Genomic DNA, 10,472 nt, shown 5'->3' with positions numbered 1-10,472 from the left:
AGGGAATGTAAGAAGAGCCCACTACTGGAATATCAAAATCTTATTATAAGATACTGTAGAGATACGGATTCCTCTAGGAAAAACCCAATAACTTCTCCAAATCTAGAAAACAGAACACAAAGAGTTAATTCTGTGTAAAGTTCTTTTTTTTTTCAAGACAACTTTCTTTCTTTTTTTTCTTTCTTTCTTTCTTTTTTTCTCCCTGCTTAAGATTCTCCTTAAATAGCCAGATCTCTTTTTGGAGTATTCAAAATTGGGTTCGCTTTACAACATGCTGATGAGACTCAACTTTTCAAGAATAAAGAGAGTGTGCAAAAATGGACCACTGCGTGTCAGCTATCCAGAGTGAAGTCTCAGCTGTCACAGTAGTCAGCATGTCCTGAACAATTAGCTTAGTTTAAAACACCTTTTCTTATTGACACGGTTATGAAGATAAAATGATGCTTCCCTTCTCTCTGTAGTGCTGTGGATAGAACCCAGGGCCTTCTGCATGTTATGCAAATGCGTTAGCACTGCTCCCCAGGCCCCAGATGACTTGTCCTAAAATAAAGGAGAACAGATTTGGAGTGGAGAATACAATGTATCATTCATTTATGGCATGAGTAGAAAGAGGAAAATGAGAATTTGGAGTAGGGCTAGATGGGAATATAGGGTCAGGAGACATCTTTTTTTTCCCTTTCTTTTCATATCAGACCCCACTTCACAAGTACAGCTGATACAAGTGGGTAAGTGGCATCTAGTGTTCCCATTAGCCTTCCTTCCTGATGTATAGCAGGAAGAGGCAGGGACACACACTTCTCTGACCAGCTCAGTGAGTAAATATTGCGCACTTTGCTAGCTAGACTCAAAGACGGGAGGTAAACAAGATGGGAGAGGAGAAAGAAACACTTTTATTAAGTTATCTGACTGCCCTTAAAGACCATCCAGTCTTCAGTTAGTGTTACAAGACAACTTTTCCAGTTACACACATAAAAACATTCTGTTTTTGAAGATAGCTACTATAATAGAATACATTAGTCCTGTTTCTGCAATGATCCCAAACTAGTCATGTGCTGGTTTCTAACACGATTTTTGTAGGCTGCTGAGAGTCTTTCTAGAAAATGTATGCATTTAACTTAAAAAGCTAATGCATCAAGCACTTTGACAGAAATTAGAGTCAACGAAGGAGCACTTTTGGAGCAGCACACAACGCTGAGATTGTTTTACAGGTCATCCGTTTTCTAGACTCCTCTTTGTAATTTCCCCTTCCTGCCTTATAAGCCCATATATGCTTTGTGTGTCCACAAGGTGAGATCCTCAAAAGAGAGGGAGTGTTCAATACACTGAATGGTCCTGGGTCTGGAGATGAACGTGTGAGGGAAGGGATCAAAAAGCAGATGAAGTGACATTCATCGGGGGACTGGTGGAGACAATGGGGACTTTGATGCTTATTTAGGTTCCTGTTTCGGATTCTGCCATAGTTGTGTTGACAAATGTCCTTGCCATCGCCCTAGTACCAGCAGTTTATGCTTAGAACCAGCGACAGCAAAAATAGGATTTGGGGGTAGCAAGGACTCTGATCAATCAATAGGAAGAAAGTGTGCCCCCGGGGGAGAAGGTTCTCCTGGAGCAAAACTGTGCACCTGGAGATGGGTGGAGGATGAATCACAGAGCAGCGGAAGAAACTGAAGCTTGCATCTTTCCTAGGCAAAGGAGTGTTAGTGCTGAAGGTGGGTTGCTGGCAGGGTGGAGGTGGGGTGGGGATGGGGGTGGGTTTGCTCCTCCTAGCCCCAAAGCTGGGAAACAGCAGGGAACTGGGAATGGTGTTGACGAGGTTGTTATGCCAGGACAAGGTGTTGGGTATGAGGGTGGGTGGGGGCCTGAGGGGTGGCTTGGAGCCCTGGCGGTGGCTGCCTGACGTCACCGGCCTCTCTGGCAATAGGCTAAGAGCTGAGCTCCCTGTAGCAGTGGCGAAGGCAGCGGCGGCGACGGCGGCAGCGGCAGCGGCAGCAGCAGCAGCAGCAGCCCGGCTCTGTCTTTGGTCCCTGCGCTCCGCGCCTTCTGCAGCTGTCACTGCAGCCGAGGCGGGGGCTCCTTCTCTACAGCCGGCTGGCCGTTCCAGGTAAGAGACAATGGTCCGGCTGAAGGTTTCCATGGCTAGGGGGCCCAGCGGCAGGATGTGGGCGGGTGGGACCACTCCCGCGGCCTGCGCAGGCACCTCTGGGCAGAGCTTCGGGCCCCCGCCCCTGCCCCGGCGGAGGCTAGCGCTGTGCCTTGCTGCTCCGCAATGCAACAGTTTGCACCTGCCTTTTGGGAGAGGCAAGGAAGCTGTGCTGCCTGCTGCGGGCCCTCCTGACTTGGTCCTCTGCCACAGCCTCTGGGCCCTAGGGTCAGGGCCCCGGGAAGGCTGGAGACAAGGTCGGTTCCCCAAACTTTGCAGGCGGGAACCCTTCCCCTTCCAGTTCCTGCTCTGGAAGAAAGAAAAAGGATACAGGATGCTGTCAAGTGGGAGGCTCAGGGAGATGGGGAGGAGGGGGGCGTTTGCGAGAATGTGCTTCTGCCGAGAAGAGTGCTTCAGCTGTTTTTGATGGGGAGTCAGGGGGAGGAAGGTAGCAGGGAAGAAGGCTGGAGAAAGGTCCAGCATGATTCTGTGTGCCAGATTCAGCGTGTCAGCCGTGGCCAGGGACAGAGGCAGTGGGATGTATCCCCTGGGACTGGGACCTTGGGGATCTGAAGGTCCAGGCTGGAAGTGTCTGGAGAGGGAGGGATGGGAAAGGAAGCCTTCATACAGGGAGCCTGCTTGGAGCGAACGCTGGCTAGAGTGGATCCCGAGAAGAGATCCACCCGGCTCAGAGAGGAGGGCAGTTGGCTTTCTGGGAAGTAGATAGAGAAAGCCAGCCTTGGCGGCCGCTGTTGGTGACAATTAGAAAGTTGTGCAGGGGGCAGGGCGGCTGCCTTCTCTGCTGAGTAACCAGTGTCTCCGCGGTGCGGTGCGGTGCGGACGCCAGACCCCATCTGAGCCAGCCCAGCAGCTGGCAGCCGTTCTCCTGCCAGGAGCGGTAGGATTGGGGTCGGTGGGTTGTGTAGATGACGGCACCCCTAGTTGAGGGCCGCTTGGCAGGGGTGGCAGATCCCCTTTCGTTCTCCTCACTTGCCTTGGCAGTGGCCGGGACCCTAACTAATCCTGTTCTCTTTGCAGCACGGTGCCTGGGGAAAGGAAACCGGGCGCTTGGAGACAAGATCAAGGAGGAACGGAGACAATCTCCCTGGGGCTACTAGCTCTGGCCAGCTTGCTTGCCGGCAGTCGCTCCCTCAGTCTTTGGCTGGAGCGCTCACTCCTTCCGGCGCCAGGGAGCAGTTGGGGTGGCGTGGGCTCTTGTCCTCATCTTGGCTGGTGGGAACCGCGTGTCCAACAGAGGAAGCCTGGTGGGCCTGGCCCCTCTCAGCCCAGCGCCGATGAGTGCCAGGGCGCCGAAAGAGCTGAGGCTGGCACTGCCGCCTTGTCTCCTCAACCGGACCTTTGCTTCCCACAACGCCAGTGGCGGCAGCAACGCAGGTGTCCGCAACTCGGGCGCAGGTGGTGGCACCTGCATCACGCAGGTGGGACAGCAGCTCTTCCAGTCTTTCTCGTCCACGCTGGTGCTGATTGTCCTGGTCACCCTCATCTTCTGCCTCATCGTGCTGTCGCTCTCCACTTTCCACATCCACAAGCGTAGGATGAAGAAGCGGAAGATGCAGAGAGCTCAGGAGGAATACGAGAGAGATCATTGCAGCGGCAGCCACGGTGGTGGTGGTGGTGGTGGTGGTGGTAGTGGTGGTGGTGGTGGGCTGCCCCGGGCAGGTGTTCAAGCCCCAACCCATGGAAAAGAAACCCGGCTGGAGAGACAGCCCCGGGACTCCGCCTTCAGCACCCCCTCCAATGCCACCTCTTCCTCCTCTTCATCCCCTGGTCTCCTGGGCCAGGGCCCCTGTGCGCCTCCACCTCCGCCGCCAGCCCCCAGTCCACACGGAGCACACGCAGCTTCCTCCTGCGCGGACACAGCTGGAGAGGGCCTTTTGCAAACGGTGGTACTGTCCTGATTGTGTAGCCCTCTCCTGACCCCTTCCTCGTTTCCAGCATCTTTGCCATCCTGGCTTTTGTTCCTCCTTTCTTCTTTTTCCGTTTCCCTCCCGTCCCTCTTTCCTCTGCCCTCGTCCCCCGACCTGCCCACCCTTTTACTGTTTCTCCTCCGCCGAGGCACTGTGCCGTATTTGTAAATATTGGGCGAGGAAAGTCTCAGAGAAAGAAATAACGCTGATAATACTTTATTGATATTTATAGTAATTATTATACTACTAATAACACAGTCCAAGCGCATGACAAATCACATCATTTCTCATCGTCAATGATGGCTGCATCTTCCCTCTTCACCCCAGGCCCCCCTCAGTAAGGAGGAGAAACCGCACAAGCTACCAAATCTGTAACAGACATGAACACAGGAGCCAAGGGAGGGGAGGGGGCCGGTGATGTTGTATATAGCTGTCAAGTGAAGGTTTAGTCGCCTTTCTGCCCTCCCCCACGGACTTCCACGTTTCCTTTAGCTTCTCCCTGCCCCCCCCCCACCTTCAGCTGGGCTCAGACATTACTATAGTATAAAGGAAACATTTACATTAAGCACCAGAGACAACAGAGAATGTCCCAGAAAAACTCTAGTCAGTCATCTCTTCACTCTTTGGTTTCCCTGGGCAGAGTTTTTGAGTTTACTTTTAGAAATATCTCGCTGGATTTGAAGCGCAAAAAACGCCCCCCCCCAAAACCATACTATCTGCTTTTGCTCGCCCAGCCCCTTCCTTCTGGCCCCACTGGCACACTTGACTGGTGGCACGGTCTTATTTATTTATTTATTCATTCATCTATTGATTTCTTTATTTTTGAGCCTCAGAGACATCGGGAGCTGTCCAGCCATGTCTGGTGCTGAATATGTCTCGCCCTCACGGTTACTTCCTCTGGCTGTGCAGGCCAAAGAAGGAGCTGTTTTGGAAAGTGATTGTCTTGGTTTTGATTGGTTTCTTTCTTCTTTTTTCTACTATTGGATTAGCGTGTACTATTGTTTTGCTTATTATTAAACATTGCATAAGTTATCTTTATGTAAAAAAAATATTAGGTAATGTGCAGTTCTGAAAATGCAGTATCTAACCAAGTAGTATGTTTCTGTTTTATTTTTAGAACAAGTGCACCTTTGTTATATACTTATTATATTGGTACCAAATACAGAAGAAAACCATAGTTCTGTGATATGTCCTCCAAACTGTATATTCTTGTTCTGACTTTCCAGCTGTTGATACAATGGTTGCCACTGGCTGAGGAAGTCAGTGGTGCAGGCCTGGCTTCTGTTTCCGGAAGTGTTATTTTGTATTTTACTCTGTAGTAGACTATTATAAAAAGATGACACTCACGTTTCCCTTTTTCTTTTGTGAATAACAGAAATGGCCACACCAGAACAGAAGGAATGGATGTGCAGGAATGCCATCTATTAAACCCTGGTTAATATTTCAACAGTGCCTGTAGTTCTCTGCATGCAGTTACCACCTGGAGGCAGTGGTGTGTGCTTGTTTGTACTGTATGTGTTGGGGGAAAGACTGGTGGGGATGTTGGGCAATTTGGATGACAGGACATGCAAATTTCCAAGTTAAATCAGTAAATGCTTACAGGATAAAAATGTTTACGGTTTGTTTAGTCACAACTCTGTGCCTGCATCTGATATACAGCAATGGAGGATTTCTCTTCTTTCTAAGTCTGGACTAATTAGCCTCCCTGAACACATAGAAAATGTTGAGGAAAAAAGAAAGCCAGAGAGAAGATAAATCTTTTGTTCTCTCTTCAATAAACCTATCTATGTTAGACTCTGCTGCTGGGTGTAAGGCAGTGGGACCATCACATATATTCCTCCCCCAACCCACTAGCTGCCCTCAGTTCTTTTTTTGTTTCAAGTTGTATGTGCTTATTATCTAGAGAAACTATTGCCTCTAAAGATTTTGGTTATTATAAAGTTTCCCAAGCTCAGTCTGTACTTTATAAAATAAGTTAAGAAGGTTGATTTCAGTCACCCATCAGATATCATCTGAGTCCTTCTCTGAAGCACAGGCCATCATTTAAGCATGCCATGTTGTATCATTAGGGAGATCAGGTATAATCTTTGGATACAATATATTAACAATGAACCAGATTCTCTCCAGTGCCTTAGTCACTTCCTAGTAACATGTCCGAGTGCATTCATTCCCCCAGGCTACCAGGGAACCCATCAGTATAACTGAGCTCCACATTGTACAATAGAATGGCTAAGGCACTGTGAAGGAGAATGTCCATCAATCTCTTTAACTTACCCTCACCCACCTATAGCTCTTAACACTTTCTTACAGAATGGGTTTTGAATGTGAAATCTGAATAGAATCAGGAACCAGAAAGAAGGAAGTTCCATCATCTCAATGAGCTCTACTTAAGTGCATAGACATTACTTTCTTCCCATTATTTGGTGCACTTTTTTTTTTACAGTAAATAATTTCCCATTTTATTAAAGCAATAAAATATTCTGTTTTGAGTAGTGCTAGATGCTGATTCCACTTCCTTGGTGCTGAAGCGACTCATGTGTTCTTGCCTTATGAATCACAGTGCATTCAAGGCATGCAATAATAATCCCCTTCCAAGAAGCAGCCTGTACACCCTAGGGGACAATGTCCTATATACTTTACCCAAAAGAAATAGAAGGAACAAGAAATAAGCTAATTGTGTGTATTTAAAAAAATCTTGATACCTCTAACCATAAGCACACATCTGTAATGTGCTATCATTGTGCACCTTAAGTGTTTATGCCTTTCCTCATCAATTGACTAGGGTTTAATATTTTAATAGTATCCTGTGTAAAGATGATGCAGCTTGTCAATCATGTTTCATACTGAGTTTAATATGCTGTGAACTTGATGGTGTCACACAAGATTTCTGTGAGCTAGAATGAGAATTACATGAAATTCTAGTAGATCAGATCCCACACCAAATTACTGCAATAAGCATATGACAATGCAAATTTCCATAGGCTCTGTTTAGATTGCTACTTAGTGAACTCAGCTGACCCATATGACATTCAAGATTACATTTTTATGAAACAAAAGGCAATATGGAAATAGCTAAATTTACTCTAAGGTTTACCAATGTCCAGTCAAACTAATTGCTTCAACCCTCTATAGTTACAGCTCAACTCCTGCACTTGCTATTCAGTATTAATAAGGTAGCATGCTTGATTCTTACTGTTTTAAGAAATGAGAAAATAAGAGAGAGAATGCCAATATGTCAACTGTATGGGACTCTGACTCTTGAAGATGTAGAAGGATATAATCTTTAGAATTTATATACACCCATAGATATGTATTTATATATGCATACATTTTGTACAAATTTACAATGGACTTTTTGTATTCTCTTTTCTGTCATTATAAGTATGAGACTGAAACCAAATAGTTGTTCCATCCTCTGATCCGGAGAGGATCTGAGAAGTCAGGTAAATGCATGTACTTGTTTCTTTGGGGTCAAGTAGGAATGACTTTCTCTTTATTTAATGGAAGGGGAGAGTCTTTCTCGGCTTGGGAAATTGGTAATTAGATAAGCTTCCTTTCCTATATTAGTGACTCAAATGTAGCAATGATAGTGAAATTATGACCATATCAATGTGGTCCAGCTATCTAGGTGGAATAAAAAAAAACTATCTAAAAGAGCTTTGGAGCCATCTAGACCACAATCATGGATTGCAACTTGATTTTTCTTTTCCTTTTTAAACATATATGTTGTATGAGATACAACGTATATCTGCATATTTAAAGGTAAAATGAAAATATAACTATTATCTGTTTAGTTTGACAAGTAGCTTTTGGGAAAATATGGACGATGTAGCTTTAAACATTTACTTTGGCATTTGACCTTTTCTCCCTTCCTATCTGTATCCATTGAATTGATTAGAAAATGACTAAAACTTCTTCTTTTCCAATGCATAGACATAGGCTTTAAGTGCTTTTCTGTGGATAATGGCTGAGAAATTACTAACAGATATTACTAAGAGTTATGGGCTAACCCAGGAACTTTCATATGGCTTCCTGAAGTCTACTCCCAGGTAGACCTAGGCTTCAATCTGAAAAGCCACGTGCTGGTGTGTGAAATCAGAGGTTGTGGCTCACAGATGTTACAGTTCATGTGAGAATGAATTGCCCCATCTACAGAAGAAGATATTTCATCCCTGGGATGAGTAGAAATCTGATTCTGGTTTGTTTTTCTTTCCCTTATTTGTAATATTTGAGAAGCAGATATTCTGGCGTGGCACCAATGCTTATCAATGCTACCATTGGTGCCATGAAGGAATGCTTAGCAGAGAATAAGAATTGACTTAGCTTTAATTGGGGGACAATGAATTATTCAAGTTGTTTTACCTATTTGAGGATATTTCCCCGAGACTTGTGGTCTCACAGGATTGCTGCTATAGAGAGGTTAACAACTGCAACAACACTCACAGGAAAACTGACTTTTGAACTTGAGTATATCCAATAGATAGAATAAAACAGGTACTAGAATTCATGAAAAATTTTGTTTTGCTTTTATATCAATAAAAGAGTTTTCTTGTTAATTGGCTTTTTGGACACTATTTCCTTATTAATTTAGTGTATAACATGCCAGGGTTATAAAATAACTTACTCCATTACATTTAGATACACTTTTCTAAAAGAGACAATTAAAAATGTTTTTGCAGCCGGGCGGTAGTGGCTCATGCCTTTAATCCCAGCACTTGGGAGGCAGAGGCAGGCGGATCTCTGTGTGTTCGAGGCCAGCCTGGACTACCAAGTGAGTTCCAGGAAAGGTGCAAAGCTACACAGAGAAACCCTGTCTCGGGGGAAAAAAATGTTTTTGCAGCTTATCTGTTCTTCCACACAAACCAGCTGCATCTCAGAGGAGTGTGTGTGTGTGTGTGTGTGTGTGTGTGTGTGTGTGTGAGAGAGAGAGAGAGAGAGAGAGAGAGAGAGAGAGAGAGAGAGAGAGAGAATGTGTGTGTGTGAATGTGTGTCTGTAAGAGTAAGTGTGTGTGTGTGTGTGTGTGTGTGTGTGTGTGTGTGTGTTGTGTACTTGGTATAACCCAGTAATATGAATCTATTGTGATAATTTGGTGGTCCTTCTAGGCACCAACTTGAAGTCTTGAGGATTTACCATTTTCTTCCCTGTTCACTGCTCTAACAACCTAGTCTATCAGGAAGAGATGTGTTAGAACCATTTTTTGCCATTTAAAGGGGGATGTCCCAGGTTCACACAAATTCAGAAGGGGCCTAACTGAGCCCTGTTGAAAGGCAGCTTGTCAGGGATGCTTCTTATTGTGTGGTGCTATTGTCCTACCCTGACTTCCTGCTGACATTTGCTACTATAGTCTTAGATCCTGAACTTTGTCTTCAGCCTGTAATTTATCACCACCTCCCTATTGAAGATACAGTGAAGGTCTGGCTTTCCTGAGTTCTGGACCTGCATTGAAAGGCAAGGGTTCTTCCTGAGGATCATGAATCAAACCACTACCCCTGCCACCTCAGCTCTACAGTTCTTGTAATATGTTAGATGTCACACAGAACTGTTTCTTCTGAAGTTGTATAGCCTCACACTTTTAAGGTAGCATAGCTCAGTATCTGAGTAAATGTAGGCTTGGCATTCACCCTCAAAGCTGTTTAGATGTTTATCAAATACTACCAACAGTCTTTTTGGCTTCTAATGATTGTAGAGGAGTGACAAACCTTCATGGCTACTTACCTCACTTTATTCTTCTGTTTTATTTTTTTTTCTCAAATTTTCCCGAGACTAAAAGAAGCATTTATTTCTCTTTATGGTCCCTCCTCTCTTCCAGAGATTCTTTCCACAGTGATTAGCTTTCCTCTTCCTCAGTGTACCTAGTCTCCTTTTGGACATCAGCTTTGTGCTTAATTCTTAGTGGCAGTTGGATCAAGAGTAGGAAACATAATTGTAAGCTTATTGCTAAGGTCCTCCAAACTGCTCCTGTAGCAGATCTTTTGCAAAGCAGTGTGCTCATTGTTAAGCTTCATTTTCCTTTGTCCTAAGATTTTGACCATTCTGTATTTGTTTTGCCATTACTACCCCTACCCACTCTAACCCTTCCAGTTTGTCTAGAATACCTCATTACTGATTGGAGCTTTAATCTTAAGTCATTATTTGATCTTCAAGAAGGCTCAGCCACTTCCCTATACTGATCCATGACTGCCCCACTCTCCAGGCTCTGCAATTGTGTATAGGAAATTCTAACCTTGAGCTGAGATGAACTTCTATTGAGTATTGGATACTAAAGTGAAAATGAGCAACTAACTTTACCTAAAGGCAGTAGGTAGTGTGGATTAATGATAAAAACCCAATCTCTAACCATATCTTTACTCCCAGGAGATGTACATTTTAACCTCAGTTGTTTGCTGCAATAGAAAGATGGATA

At 45.0% G+C, this 10,472-nt stretch overlaps 1 protein-coding gene across 4 annotated transcripts; it reads left to right on the top strand.

The window, feature by feature from the left end:
• Positions 1-1,469: 1,469 nt before the first annotated feature.
• Positions 1,470-8,624, top strand: C7H11orf87 (chromosome 7 C11orf87 homolog). Of its 4 annotated transcripts, XM_036193234.1 has the most exons (3): positions 1,470-1,709; positions 1,922-2,101; positions 3,179-8,624. In XM_036193234.1, the coding sequence occupies exon 3, from the start codon at positions 3,436-3,438 to the stop codon at positions 4,057-4,059; it is 624 nt and encodes a 207-aa protein (XP_036049127.1). In that variant the 5' UTR covers positions 1,470-1,709; positions 1,922-2,101; positions 3,179-3,435; the 3' UTR covers positions 4,060-8,624. The 4 variants fall into 4 exon arrangements, with proteins under 4 accessions (XP_036049127.1, XP_036049126.1, XP_036049129.1 ...); XM_036193233.1 differs by lacking the exon at positions 1,470-1,709 and having other exon boundaries at positions 1,877-2,101; XM_036193236.1 differs by lacking the exons at positions 1,470-1,709; positions 1,922-2,101 and adding an exon at positions 2,258-2,397.
• The last annotated feature ends 1,848 nt before the right edge of the window (positions 8,625-10,472 follow it).

Source organism: Onychomys torridus, chromosome 7 (genome assembly GCF_903995425.1).
Source record: "Onychomys torridus chromosome 7, mOncTor1.1, whole genome shotgun sequence".
In the NCBI taxonomy this organism is placed as follows: domain Eukaryota; kingdom Metazoa; phylum Chordata; class Mammalia; order Rodentia; family Cricetidae; genus Onychomys; species Onychomys torridus.
This window is presented reverse-complemented; position numbering and strand designations above follow the sequence as displayed.